The sequence below is a fragment of the Hyperoodon ampullatus genome, assembly GCF_949752795.1.
Source record: "Hyperoodon ampullatus genome assembly, chromosome: 11".
In the NCBI taxonomy this organism is placed as follows: domain Eukaryota; kingdom Metazoa; phylum Chordata; class Mammalia; order Artiodactyla; family Ziphiidae; genus Hyperoodon; species Hyperoodon ampullatus.
The window spans coordinates 101,085,845-101,100,425 of NC_136924.1; the positions used below are offsets into that span (position 1 = coordinate 101,085,845).

The 14,581-nt window shown below is 50.8% G+C and overlaps 1 protein-coding gene across 1 annotated transcript in view; it reads right to left on the reverse strand.

Moving 5' to 3' along the window:
• Positions 1 to 14,581, reverse strand: part of CACNA2D4 (calcium voltage-gated channel auxiliary subunit alpha2delta 4) — a gene marked incomplete at both ends in the record, with an annotated part of 88,855 nt that overhangs the window by 53,413 nt on the left and 20,861 nt on the right. The window contains 5 exons of the mRNA XM_079715001.1: positions 53 to 98; positions 1,930 to 1,997; positions 3,067 to 3,128; positions 12,639 to 12,710; positions 13,207 to 13,293. Coding sequence (XP_079571127.1) covers positions 53 to 98; positions 1,930 to 1,997; positions 3,067 to 3,128; positions 12,639 to 12,710; positions 13,207 to 13,293 — 335 coding nt within the window. The remainder of the gene's footprint in view (positions 1 to 52; positions 99 to 1,929; positions 1,998 to 3,066; positions 3,129 to 12,638; positions 12,711 to 13,206; positions 13,294 to 14,581) is intronic.

Sequence of the window (14,581 nt, forward strand, 5' to 3'; positions counted from 1 at the left end):
CCCAGAGCCCACGCCCCGCTCTGTTTCCCCCGCCCCGAACCCCCGTCCTCACCAGTCGCTGGCCAGGCTCAGGTCCGGGTGAAGCAGGTCGTGCAGGCCTGAAAGCAAAGTCCACGCTCACCCACTGCCCAGAGCTTGTGTACCGGGTGCTCTAGAAACAGCGTCGGGGAAGGGCCGGGCCGTGTCCTGCCTTGTTCTCGGGCAGAGCGGAATCTCAACCCACAGGACGCCTGGGCCAGCACAGATCCCGCCGTTGTCATTGTCACGTTGCTTCTGAAACGCTTTCCTTCCCACTGCCTCCTGTGCCCGCCCGATGGGATCGCCCTCAAGGAGACTTCAGCTTCCCTGGCTTCACTGTACCGAACCGAGCCATGGGGCCCTGCGCGTCCCTGGCAGCGTGCTCAGCACGTGTTTGTCAACCGACTGAATGGACGAATGCCCTCCTGTGCACCCACTGGTGCTCAAAGATAAGCTGGTGCTCAATTAAGGTCTGTTAATTGAAGGAAAGGAAGATGAACATGCCGAGGTCCTCTGTGGAGTCACTGAACGTGGTGCTGGACAGACAGACACAGGCGGACGGCTCAGGGGTGACGGCCTTCCCCACCGGCAGCCCCTGGACGCCTGGTGGGTCTCACCACAGAGAGGGTAAGGGATGTACCCTCTGTCCTGCAGTGGTGACATCTGGGCACGTCTGGGAAGAGGAAGAGAGGAAGAGAAAGGAAGAAGGAGGCCCAGGGAGTTTGGTTGTTGGGGGGACAGCGGGGGGGACAGGGAAGGTCAGTGTCCTGGCGTCATGGACACGAGCCGTGACAGGAGCCTGGGGGAGGCTCCTCCTGGGACAGCCCCCGGCAAAGCGACCGCAGATGCGTCTGGGTGGGCTGGGGTCAGAGGGTGGGGCAGCACAGCCCAGGGCAGACCCTGAAGCTTCGGGCGAGGAGAGATGAAAAGGGGCCGCAGGTCATGGAAGGTCTGTAGCAGCTGCACTGTCCAGGTTGGATTTATAGAAAGATCGCTCTGGAGAAGATCAGAGCAAGGAAGACCTGCGGGTGTGGTTTCCAGGAGAGAGTGAGACTGAGAGGATGGAGGGGAAAGACGGGGGGGTGAGGTGATCCAAGGGTCGGACATGGAAGAACAGAATGTGAGGTTCAAGGGCTGTGGCCGCTTCGTCCAAGGACCTCCTGACATGTCCCAGGGCCCACGTGGGTTTTGTTCTCCCAGGGCGCCCAGGCAGCTGCAAGTGCAGGGCGGGTCGGGGTGGAGGGCCCCTCCCCCCATCCCCATTCACATCCCACAGGCTCCCTGTTATGGGTGGAATTGTGTCCCCCAAAGATGTGTGAAGTGTCAACCCCCGTCCCTGCGGACGTGACCTTATCTGGAAATAGGATCGTGGCAGATGTAACCAAGTTAAGATGAGGTCACTGGTGTCCTGATAAGAAGGGAAAATTGAGACGCACGAGGGGAAAAGCTGTGTGATGACCGAGGCAGAGATGGGAGAGTGGCAGCCGCAAGTCCAGGGCCAGTGGGAGCCGGGAGGGACAGGAGGGACCCTGCCCTGGAGGCGCTGGGTGGAGCAGGGTTCCCAGAACAGAGAAGCCGGCCGGTTTTGGGGGGCAGCTCCAGCGAATGGCTACGGATTTGCCCACTCACCCTCCCAGGCCTCTTCTTTCCCTCTGGATGGTCTGACAGGCAACCCCCGCCCCGTCCAGCAAGGCCGCCTGGAATCTGACCACCTGTCTGGCAGGTCTTAGACTCTGCGGGTTGTGGCGACTGTCCAGCAGACCCTGCGGGCCCCGGAACCTGGGATGCCAGGCCCCTCTGGCCACGTAGCCCTGCCCGCAGAGCCCCTGCCGGGATGGCCCTGCCCCGTGTTCCCAGAGAAGGCAGTTTTCCTCCGAACTGTCCGCCAGTCCTGGGCGCCGGCCGACCCACCTTCTTCCACAGACGTGTTCCCCAGGAGGACGTATTCGCCGTGGCCGCGGGACAGCACCACTCCCAAACTGTTGGCAGAGTGAAGGATGCCGGCTCACCACCAGCTGGTGCCCGGCCCAGCCCAGCCTCGTCCTCTGACCTTCCGAGCCTCCCACACCCACGACAGGGCGCACAGCAAGCCCCCTCCCGCCCTGCCCCTCGGCGTCCCCTCCAAAACCCAGGCAGCACTTCTGTTTTGTCATCAGCCTTTTTCCTGGGAAGGACCCTGGACACGACAGGACAAGGGTCCCCTCCACTCTCATTTTGTTAGATTCACCCTGGACCTATCGGGGCCCCCAGGGATGGGGAGGGGTCTCTGTGTCCCACGCGTCCCGCAGTCGGGAGGCCCCTCCTGCCTGGAGAATCCCACCATGCCTTCGTCAGGAAGAGCATCGCTTCTGAACCTTGGCTGGATACCTGAACCACTTGGGTCGGAGGACTTTACAGGGTACGAGCGCCCGGGCTCCCCACCCCAGGAATTCCAAGTAAGGTAAGAAGGAGGGCCTGGATGCTGGCAATGTTACAAGGACCCACAGGTGCTCCAGGAGCAGTCAGGGCTGGGAACCACCCTTCACTGAGAAATGGGTAATTCAGAGAGAATCCCCATTTGTTCCCTAAACTGTATGATACTAGAGTGAATATTTATATGGTGGGAGGGAACCTGAGAGATCTTCAAATCCCATCTTTCATCTTACAATTGCTTATGATTGCATTGCTTTAAATCTCTAGGTAGATCACGTCATTTAATCCACCCAGTACCGCCAAAAGACAGCTATTATTACCCCTATTTTACAGATGAGGAACCTAAAGCACAGAGATTAAGAAACGACTAAGGTCACACGGCCTGTGAGTGGTGGAGTTGGGATTCCAACCCAGGCAGTTTAGCTCCAGGCCCTGCACACCAGGCTATACTGCATACTGGGCTGCACTGGCAAAGCAGGTGTAGACCTCAGAATGCAGACCTGAGTCTTTTTCTGTTACCACAAAATTGCCAACTACCTATAAGTAAATCCACCCCCAGACCTTAAAGTCCCACGTGAGCTGTTGGCTTTCATGTTGCACCCATCCCTCCCCTGCAAACAAGACCTGGCCCCTCACCTGAAAGGCGTGTCACTGATGTCCGTGAAGAAGTAGTCGTTGGTCAGGAAAAGAACTCGCTTCTGAAAGAGGCACCAGGAAAGGTGCTTGCTGGGGAGGGAGTGCCAACCATCCCTCCCCTCCCTCCCTCCCTCCCATCCCCCTCCCTCCCTTCCTCCCTCCCAACCACCCCCTCCCTCCCTCCCATCCCCTTCCTCCCTTCCCACCTGACGCCTGGCGCTCCTCCGCCACTTCTTACATCCCCCCAACCCCGCCCCCTCACATCTCCTCTCAGTGACACCACAGGCAGATCCCCTCCCACCAGCATGCTGCAGCCCCTGGGGGGTGCCTGACTGCAGGGCCACGGTCCAGACCTGCGTTGTCCCATACGGGGCCACAAGCCACCACATGTGCGACTCAGGAATAGAAGTTTCAAATTTTAGTAAATGTCAGTTAACTAGAGAGCCTGGGTGGCTGGTAGTCCCTGCGCTGGGCAGCGACTGTGGTTCAGGTGGGACCAGAGAAGGCTGCAGGCTGGAGCCCACGCCTGTACGAGCCACCTGCACGCCCCACCTACAGCCACCCTGGCTCTGGAGTCCAGATCCCTCAGGCCACGGTGCCCTTGACAGCTGCTCTTGCCTTTCAAGGCTGCCATGTTTAGGTTTAGTTGAATTTGCACACGTCAGGGCATGGGGAGGGGAGCACAGTGGCTAAGGACGGGCAAGGGCATCAGACAGGCCTGGCCTAAGCCAAGCCGGCCACTCACAGGCTGTGTGCGCTTGGGTAAGTGACTTCACCCGGGCATCGCAGTTCCTGCTTGTCAGTCAGGAGTAACAAGAGCATCCCCTGCATAGGCCACTGGGAGGCGGGGAGGATGTGTTTAGCGGGCCAGTACAGGAAGAGCAGGGCTCACTCCGGGCTCCGAAGCCCTGCGGGCTGTGCTGTCCACAGACACAGCGGATGCTTCTGAGAAAGCTACACGCTGTACTGGGCTCGGGAGCTGTTCTTATTCCCTTCACCTCTTTCTGGCTTTTTTACTTCCATGTTGGAAACTGGAGTAAGATGTTGCAGGGGACATGGCGGGAGAAGGTGACAAAAAAGTTTTGCTTCTATAGGAAACCAGCTGTGGACCAAACCCAAAAGATCAGTTCCCAGCACAGGCCTCATCCTCCGTGATGCCCTCCTGCCCCCGCTGCTTCAGGCAGACCTTCTCGCAGTTGGGGGAGGCCCTGGGAGCTATGTGGCAGCTGGGGCCCAGCGAGGGCGGAGATGGGCTCCAAGTGGGGCTGGCTTGAGTCTGGAACTGGAGAGCATTTAAAAATTGTTTTCATACTCTCTCTTTTTTTTTTTAATGGAAGAAAAAGGTGAAATGCACACATCTAAGTGTGTCATTCCATTAGTTTGATAAATGTACACAGCCATGTAATTACCTCCGTGGTGGAGATACGGAATGTTTGTATCTCCTGCAATCTCTTTGCTTCCTTCGGTTTCAATTCCCGCACCTTCCATGGGCGCCCTCTGTTCTGAGCTCCATCCCCGCCGGTTAGCTGTCCCTGTTTTCGAGTCACATATCCTTTTGTGTCCGTTTCTTCTGCTCAACGTATAATGTCCTTAAGACCCATCCGTGCTGCTGAGTGTGTCAGCAGTGTGTTCCTTCCCTCTGCCAAGCAGTAAGTACTCCAGGGTGGACACACCACGGTTTGCTTCTATGTTCACCCCTGGGTGGTCATCTGTGGTGTTTCCAGTTTGGGGCTATTATGAATAAAGCTGCTGTGAACGTTCTTCTTGTGGACATGTGTTTTCATTTCTCTTGGTAAATACCAGGAATGGAATTGCTGGGTCATATAGTGAATTATGTTTGCCTTTATAAAACACTACCAATTTCCCAAAGTTATTTTATTGTACTTTCACTAGCAATGTACGAGTTCCAGTTTCTGCACGTCTTTGCCAGAATTTGGTGTTCCCAGTCTTTTAAATTTTAGCCATGATAGAGGGTATGAAAGTAGTTTTAATTTGCATCTTCCTGATGACTAAAGTCGCTCAGCATCTTTCTGTGGGCTTGTGGGTCATGTCTGTTTCTTCATTCATAAAGTGTCTGCTCAAGTATTTTGCCCATTTTTGTTGGGCTGTTAGTCTTTTTGTTAATGATTCAGAGAAGTTCTTTATAGTCTGGACACAGCCTGTGCCTTGCTTTTTCATTTTCTTAATTGTGCCTTTCGATGAAGTTCAATTTATCAAATGTTATTTAATGTTTAGTGCTTTTGGTGTTCTGTCTAAGAAATCTTTGCATAACCTCAGGTGGTGAAGACTTTCAGTTACATTTTCTTGTAGGAGGCTTACAGTTTTAGCGTTTACATTGAGAGCTACGGTACATCTCAAATATTTTTGTGTACAGTGTGAGTGTGTCTCAACGTTTATTTTTTTCATACATTTTATTCAGTTGTTCCAGCACCATTTATTGAAAAGATTTTCCTTTCTCCATTGATTTGCCAAAGTGTCTTTACTGAAAATCTACTGATGACATGTGAGTTTATTTCTGGAGTGTCTATTCCATTCCATCAATCCATTTGTCTGTTTGTATGTCAATACCATTCTGCTTGGTTACTGCAGCTTTGCAGTAAATTTTGAAATCAGGTAGTGTGAATCATCCAAATTTGTTCTTTTTTTCAAGACAGTTTTGACCATTTTAGGTTCTTTGCATATTCATATAAATTTTAGAATCACCATCTTCTATGTCTAGAAGAAGTCTGTTCAACTTTTTATTGGGATTGTGTTGGATCTATAGATCAATTCGGGGAGAATGGACATCTTAGAAGTATTGATCTTACAACCCATACACATGGTTATATCTTTCTATTTATTTAATTTTTTTCTTTGACATGTTTTCTGCAGTGTTATGTCATTTTCAATGTAGAGGTTGTACATGTCTTTGTTAAATTGATTCCTAAGTATTTTATATTGTTTGATGCTATTGAAGTTGGAACTTAAAAATAATTTCATTTTCCAAATGTTTGCTCCTATATATAAAAATACAATTGATTTTTATAATATGGACTTTGTATTCTGTGAACTTGCTCAATTACCTGTTAGTTCCAGCAGTTGTTTTGCAGATTCTTGGGATTTTCTATGTAAACAATCATCTTACTGTGAACAAAGAGAGTTTAACTTCTTCCTTTCTGATTTTTGTGCCTTTTATTTTGTTTCTTTGCCTTATTGCAAAGATAGGTCCTGGAAGGTCCAGTGCAGTGTTAACAGAAGTGGTGAAACCAGATACCCTTACCTTGTTCACAATCTTAGGGAGAAAGTGTTCAATCTTTCATCATTAAAAGTGAGCTTTTTCACAGATGCCTTTTATCAGATTGAGGAAGTTTCCTTCTGTTCCCAGTTAAATTTTGTCAGATGCTCTTTCAGTATCAATTGGGGTGACCATGTGGTGTTTTCCTTTAATCTGTTCATGTAAGGGGATAACTCCACTGTGTGTGGTTGTCGCCATGTATCTTACAAGTTACAAACCCTACAATGCAATGTCAACATTTTTGCTTTAAATAGTCAGTTGTCTTTTTGAGAAGTTAAAAAATGTATGAAGTTTTAACTTCACCCACGTATTTACCATTTCCAATGCTGTTCATTTCCTTGTGTTGATCTGAGTTTCCATCTGTGTCAATTTTCTTCTGCCTGAAGAATTCCTCAAGCATTTCTCCTAGTGATGAACTCTGATCTCTTTTATCTGAATCTGTCTTTATTTCACCTCTTTTTGGAGGGATATTTCCTCTATATGCGGAAATTTGGGTTGACAGTTTCTTCTTTTGGTATTAAAAACATTACGCTATTGTTTTTGATGAGAAGTCAGCCATCATTCTTACTATTGTTTTCCCCTATTATTGTTTTCCTCTAGCTTTTAAATAAGATTTTCCCAGGAATTCCTGGTAGCACAGTGGTTAGGAATCTGCCTGTCAATGCAAGGGGCACGGGTTCGAGCCCTGGCCCAGGAAGATCCCACATGCCACGGAGCAACTAAGCCCGTGTGCCACAACTACTGAGCCTGTGCTCTAGAGCCCGCGTGTCACAACTACTGAAGCCCGCGCACCTAGAGCCCATGCTCCGTAACGAGAGAGGCCACCACAGTGAGAAGCCCTTGCACTGCAACGAAGAGCAGCTCCCACTCACCGCAACTAGAGAAAAGCTTGTGCGCAGCAACAGAGGCCCAACATAGCCAAAAATAAATACATAAGTATATACATTTATTAAAAACAAAAAGATTTTCCCTTATCTTTGATTCACAGCAGGTAGATTATGGTGCGTTTAGGTGTGGATTTTTTTTTTTTTAATTCTGCTTGGTTTTGCTGAGAATCTTGCATCTATTGGTTGATGTTTTTCACTAAACTCAGGACATTTGGGGCATTAGTTTTTCAAATACTTTTTTCTGTTCCATCCCTTTTCCTTCCTTCTGGGACTCTAAGGACATATGTTAGACCACTTGATATTACCCCACAGGTAACTGAAGAATAATTTTTTTAAAAACTTTTCTTTCTGTTCTTTACATTGGATAATTTCTATTTGTCTTCACATTCACTGTCCTTTTCCCCTCCAATCTGCTGTTAATTCCATCCTGTAGAAATTTCCTTTCAGATGTTGTACTCTTCAGTTTTAGAATTTCCACTTAGTTCTTGTGCTGGTTTCACACTGTGTCAAATCAGCTAAGCTGGAATTACATTTTTTTCAGACTCACTTCTCTGTATGGTTCCAAATTAGGGTTGGCCAGATGAGGAGTCTGCATGAGATTTGTAAGGGAGAGCAAAGCCACAGCCCTGTTACACACTGGAGGTGGGTACAGCACATCGGGCCCTGTGGCAGCTCACTCTGCTCTGCTGGCTTCCCTTCTTGGGACAGGCAGCTGCCACTGGACCTCGTCCTTCAGTCTCTCTGAGACCTGAGCCAATGAGCGTGCAGGCCCAGGTGATGGGCACGAGCTCCTTCTGCAGGTCCCACATCCTTGTGGCTGGAGATAGTGAGAGACAGATGCTGGTTTTAGTTTGTCCTCATGGGTTCCTGTTCTTCCTCCTGGGTTCCAGTTTGTTCTTGCTTTCTCCCACATCTCATCCAGTTTTCCTTCCCAATCGCTGGCCCTGCCAACCTACGGTGACTTCAAGCTCATGACTAGAGGCAGAGACACCTGCCTTCTGTAGACATTTTTACCAGCTCCCACCATTTCATTAGGTCTACCTCCTACAATAAAACCCTATATTCATATCACTTGTAGTGGTTCTGCTTCTTTGATTAAATCCTATACATCTCTCTGCTGAGATTCTCCATCTGTTCACTCATGATGACCATCTTTTCCTTTAATTCCTTGTGCATATTTATCATATCTACTTGAAAGTCCTTCTTCTAATTTCAATAGCTGGGTCATCTATGGATCACATATAAGACTGCTTTTTCTCTTAACTCTTTGTTAAGAAAGGAAACATGACCTCGTTTCTTCATGTGTCTGATAACTTTTGTCTACTGGCGATTGTGGAGAATAGGTTGTAGATACTCTGTCTTCCTCCAGGGTGTGTTGATTTCTATTTTACTCAGCAGATAAATGACTGGCTGACCACCTTGAGCTTGCAGAGACTCGGATTACATTTTCGTTAGGGTGGGTCTGTTTCAATTTTGTCTTTAGGTCTAGGGTGAATCCCTTGGTCTTGGGACATAGTCTTTACTCTCAAGGTGTAGTTCTTCTGTGCTTTCAAAGAAAATTCTGAGGTGTTTACTGAGCCTCTTCACCCTGGTGTGACTCCAAATTTTCCCCACGACCACAGGAAGCAGTGAAGTCCTTGCTCTGACTTTCAGCTCTCCAGCTGTTGCCTAGAGTCTCCCTGGAGATGTGTAGCTTCAAGGTCAGTCAGGAATTTGAGAGAAACTTGCGTACATATGTTAGGGCCAGCCCAGCTGTGAATCCCTCATTTCTGGGGTATCTCCCCTCATTTTATGACACTCTGGGAGCCCAAATTCTGTTCTCTGACACTTCAAGATGATAACAACAGATTTCTGCTTGAATTCTAGCTGTTCCATTCCAAATGGACTGGGGTAAGCCCTTTGGGGAAAAAGCCATATAAGCATACATCTTACCCAGTGTACTTCTCTTGATTCAGGGGTTGAAGCCTCTTTAGCTCTGTTTCTGCCTGCTTTGGGTCACTTTCAAGTGTCTGTGAATGTTTGTGTGTTTTTTAATATTTTGTCTAGATTTATAATTATCCATGGGAAGGTTAGTCTAATGCAAGCTACTCCCTTATGGCTAGAATCAGAGCTTGAGATCATCTTTTAAGGATGAAGCAAAAGGAAGCGAGAAGAGGGGGTGGTTCCTGAATCCTGTTGACAGGAAGAGAGCTGGAGAGGTTTGGGGGAGGGGAGTGAAGAGGTGTCAGACAATCTCCTCCTTTGATAGAACTGCCTCCCTTTGCTGGAAAGAGAGAGAGAGAGAGTGTGTGTGTGTGTGTGTGTGAGTGTGAGGTGGGGGTGCCCCGGAGCACTTTAACCCCATCTCCCTGAAGCCAGCACACAGGGGTTAGAAGGCAGTGGAGGAACGTGGGGTGAAGCTGCCCTCAGCGCCTTGACAGCTGCTGGCAGGTGTGTGGACACACGTGCCTGAGTGAGCAGGGTCCTTGGAACAACACAAAGGCTGGTAAAGACACTACGTCTGCCTGCCTCTCTCCCTCCCCCACTGCTAATTATTTGCTCCAAACTGTCAAAACAACATGAGAATGAGCAAAAGGGTCCCTAGGATACTTTGTTTTTCTGGTTTGTTCTTTTAAACGTTTCCCAGGTTATCTGATGAGGATGCTACTAATGGCTTAGAAATCATGACACCTGCTGCTGGTCCACATTTTGGGGCAAACAGCCTACTATCAAAGTAGCAGATAGGAGGCCTGCAGGCCAAAGTGGGCTCCTCACAAGTTGGAGACCCTAGATATTGGGCCAGATTGTGTTTCTCACATTTTTGGGATTAGTTGCCCACATTTAATAGCCTGGATTCCTAGCCGAATCCTTCCGAGGGGTCCCCACTCTGCAGCCTGCCATGGCTCCCAGGCTCCCCCGCACTGAGGCTTGTCTGCTTCTCTCATTTACATTCCCGAACTCGGCTTATCTGGCCCCGCAGGCTTTTGAGTCTGTGAGTCCTGCTCTAATCATGCTGGGTTGCTATCACTGTCCTCAGTAGCACCACCACAGTTGCCTGTCTGGAGTTTAAGGGGAGATAGAGAAAGGTCTGAATTAATCCCTGGGAAATAGGACGCATGCAAAATCCCCTGGAGAAAATGACCAAGCAGGTTGTGGCCTGCCAGGGGAATGGCTTGAATGATAACAGATATTCCCACAATGCTCTAAGAGAGCCTCCCTGGGCCTAGACCTGAAGGGTGTTTCTGCTGAGGACCCCGTAAGGTAGACATAGGCTGAGCTGAGGGAGGGGCACCATCACCACAGCAGTGAGAGGCTGGATTCCACCATGGCGTTCTGCGTACCAGCAAAGTGTCCCGCCTACACGGGCTGGCACAGTAGCTTCCGGGCACGAGAGTAAAGAGAGGAACGATTGATTAAAGAGGGCTGAATCATGATGTAATGCGTGGAGGGAGAGGAGAAGACAGTGAATTTAAAGATGGGACAGAAAGGCATCTCTAAAGAGACTCAGGAAATCTTTAAGTCTGGAGAGTGAGTGAAGAAGTCAGGGCCTGTCCTACAGGAAGGCCTTGCACAGCCGCAGTCGGGAGTGTGTGGTCAGAATCAGAGCCAAACACACAGGCTTGGAGATTGATCGTCTACGTCAGGGGTCCCCAACCCCTGCGCCGCGGACCAGTACAGGTCCATGGCCTGTTAGGAACCGGGCCGCACAGCAGGAGGTGGGTGGCAGGCGGGCGAGTGAGCGAAGCTTCATCTGCAGTACCCCTCGCTCCCCACCGCTTGCACTACCGCCTGAACCATCCTCCTCCCGCCCCGATCCGTGGAAAAATTGTCTTTCACGAAACCGGTCCCTGGTGTAAAAAAGGTTGGGGACCGCTGGTCTTTGTCACCCTGGGCACGTTTTTGCTTTCTGAATTTCCTCATCAGTAAAATGGGGATAGGACAGGACGTACATCACAGGGTTGTGGGAAGTGAGTGAAAGCTTATGAAGTGCTTAGTCCAGCTTCTAATAAACGTGAGCTGGCAGCATCATCATGATTCGTTGTAGTAGAGGTAGGGCGTGAACACGCTGTGCTGGGAAATGTCCACGACGGTCATGACCAAGGTCGGCGTCACCTTATTTCTTCATGTCAGAGCACCACGTGCCAGGAAGCCTGTGTCAAATTGCAAATTTTACCTGGACGGTTTATGAACAGCAATGAACACATTTTGAAGGGCTGGACGGCAGTTCTGGGAGACGTCCAGACTGCCTGGGTCTGGTTAGGACCATCCCTCGGCCGCTTTGAGAAGCGTGAAGGCCACGTGAGGACACGGAACTGGGAGCACAGAATGGAGGACGAACCACGGCCCTTCCTGAGCTGGTCTGAGTTAGACCTCGCCCTGTGCGTGGAACTCACAACGTAGCCTGGAAACAGGTCCCACCTGTGTGCTCCGGCAGCGCCGGGTGGGTGCGAGCTCCCTGGTGCCCGCGAGCAGGAGTCCGGTTGGGATAAGGGTGGAGGCGTGTGGAAGAAACCTCTGCCTTTTTGGATCAAGAGAAGGACCTGCCGGGCCTGGTGGGACATCAGGGGTGTTGCCCAGCCTGCCCGAGGGAGGCCCCTCTCAGCCCGGAGCTTATAAACAGCAGGCAGATGCCACAGAAATGAGACGTGTCCCAGTGAAAACCAGCGCACGCATCTAAAAGGAATGCAGAGTTGCTTTCTTTCCCAGCATCTTCCTGTTAGGCTTCCACGGAGGTCCGTGTTTGTGGAAGACCTTGGGTCTAATTGTTGCCGACCGATGCCCGCGTTCTCTCCGCAGAGGCCGATGGGCAGCGGAGGGGATGCAGGGGTGGCCGTGAGGGAGGAGGTGACATTCACAAATATGTCAAGGGACAAAGCCCCGTCCGTGCAAATACAGTGGGACCTTTTCAACGAGAAGATGAAGTGGTCTTTTGTAAGCGATGCGTGGGTCTGTGGGGACAGGAATGGCATGGCTGCGGGGACCTGTCCTGATTATCTGTGGTTGCCATGGGTGGAAATCGCTCTACGGAGTAGCAATTATTTTCAACCTCTTCCCATATAACATGTTTTACAAGAGCTGCTAACAATTGGCAAAATTAACTGTCACTTTCCCCCTTTCCACCATAAACAACAAAAGGGCCAGAGGGCAGGCAGCGTAAGGCAGCAGGAAGACTTGCGAAGGGCTGGGGGGGTGCCACGGCCTCGCTCTGCGGCCCCGAGAACGAGGCCCTGGAGAGAAGTAGCTCCCCGGCCGGTACTCCATGGGGCCGATGCCCGCTGGGCCGGGCCCCCCACTAGGGCCCTCCAGGCTCCAGCAAGCTCTCAAGGCTTTAGCTCGAATTCAGCCAGGTCCCTTGTCACCACCGCCAGCCCCAGTTAACCATGACGCTGCTTCCCGGAAGCAGAGCCCAGTCTTTCCCTCGAGCGCCTTACCCCTCTGTCCAGCGGAACCTTCACGTCCATGGAGAGAGACCCTGTCTCCCTGTTGATCATGGCTGTTCTCAGCTTCAGGGGGAAAGATAATAGAATTAGTAATAGAATAGATAACAGAAGCTCCGCTCACACCGGACCATGAAGGCCATGAGCACTGGCTCGGAGGTGACCCCTGGGGACACGCTGCGTTTTCCCCTTTCTCCTGCAAGCAGGGTACAGGTGGGAATATAGACCTGCTGCCAGGTTCCCTTTAGCTGGAATTCTGGAATTCACTCAGAGGATGCTCCCAGTGGGCTGATGGGTGAGGGAACACAGTGGCCGAGCCCTGAGACACAAGTTTTCCAACACCCAGGCCAGCCGAAAACGCCCTCACACCCAAACTCTGTGGCTCACAGACGTGTGCTCCTCCAGCCCCAGAGGAAGAGGCTGTTCTCTCTGTGGATGGTGGGAGGACTGCCCGTTAGAGGCACTGCTTCTGCTTTGGGCTGAGGGAGGGAGCTGAGCTCAGCGCCTGTGGCCCCGGGACCCGCTGTCCAGCCAACCACCCCCCTCCCAGCCGCCCACTCACGGTTCCGGCCCGGTCCTCCCACTCCACTTCCGAGAGGTCCACGCTGTTGTAGTTGGGCTTGGGCTTCAGTTTCTTCCCCTCTCTGTACTGAGTGGGCCAGTCGGGGGAGAGACGGGAGGTTAACACAAGCCCCAGCCCTTCCAGAAAGCCTGTCTGGTGCAGTCATAGCCCAGAGAACCTCAGCGATTCTTCGTGGTCGCCCGGGCCACGCTCCCCGCAAGGCAGAGCGGCCCTTGCCAACATTTGAGTCAGACGGTCTCCTGGCCTCGGAGAGAGTATCTCACGCACCAAGCAGCTCCCATTGTGAGTACGCTTGTCCTAGTTTTGGACTCTCGTTGTTAGAAAGCTCTTCCTCATGCAGAGCTGAAATCTGCCTCCTTGTGACTTTACCCGTGGGTCCTAGGCCTCTCCCTGGAGCTACACAGAGAGCTTCCACCCAACAACCCTGAGGGTTTTCCGGGATGCTCGTCATTGCTAAGACGTCACCTCCCTAAGCTAAACATTCCCAGTTTGCAGATGCCTCAGCTTCCTCTGATTCTCTTCTGTTTTGTCAATGTCACTTTCGAAGCAGAGTGCCTGGGACAGTCGCTATTTCAGATGGGGTCTGACCAGTGTGGGGTGGGGTGTGACCTGTGCAGACCAAAACATTGTACAGCTCTGACCACTGCCTCTGAGTCTGCTAATCCAGGACAGCTACTTCGCCCGATGGGTCAAACCGAGTTTTCAGCCCATTGGATTCCCTTGACCTTCCTTGTGATGCACTGTTAAATCACAGCTTTACCATCTTATGCTTGGGCATCGAGTATTTTGCACAACTTTCCATGCATTCCTAATATATTTCATCTTCTTAGTTCCAGCCCATTGTTTTAGAAGAATACTTTCTGAATACTAATTTTCTCCCTTCATGTATTAGCCATACCTTCCAGACCTCATGGCATCTCCTTCTGTGTTTTCATCTTGTTGATAGAATTTTTGTGTGTGCAGTTTATTTATTGATTGATTGATTTAAAAATTTTTGGCTGCGTTAGGTCTTTGTTGCTGCACACAGGCTTTCTCTAGTTGCGGCGAGCATGGGCTACTCTTTGCTGTGGTGTGCGGCCTTCTCATTGCAGTGGCTTCTTTTGTTGTGAAGCATGGGCTCTAGGCACGCAGGCTTCAGTAGCTGTGGCTCGCGGGCTCTAGACCACAGGCTCAGTAGTTGTGGTGCATGGGCTTAGTTTCTCTGTGGCATGTGGGATCTTCCCGGGCTGGGGATCGAACCTGTGTCCCCTGCATTGGCAGGCGGATTCTTAATCACTGCACCACCAGGGAAGTCCTTGTTGATAGAATTTTTGAGCAAGACAGGGCCAAGGACAGACAGATTCCTCAGAGCCCA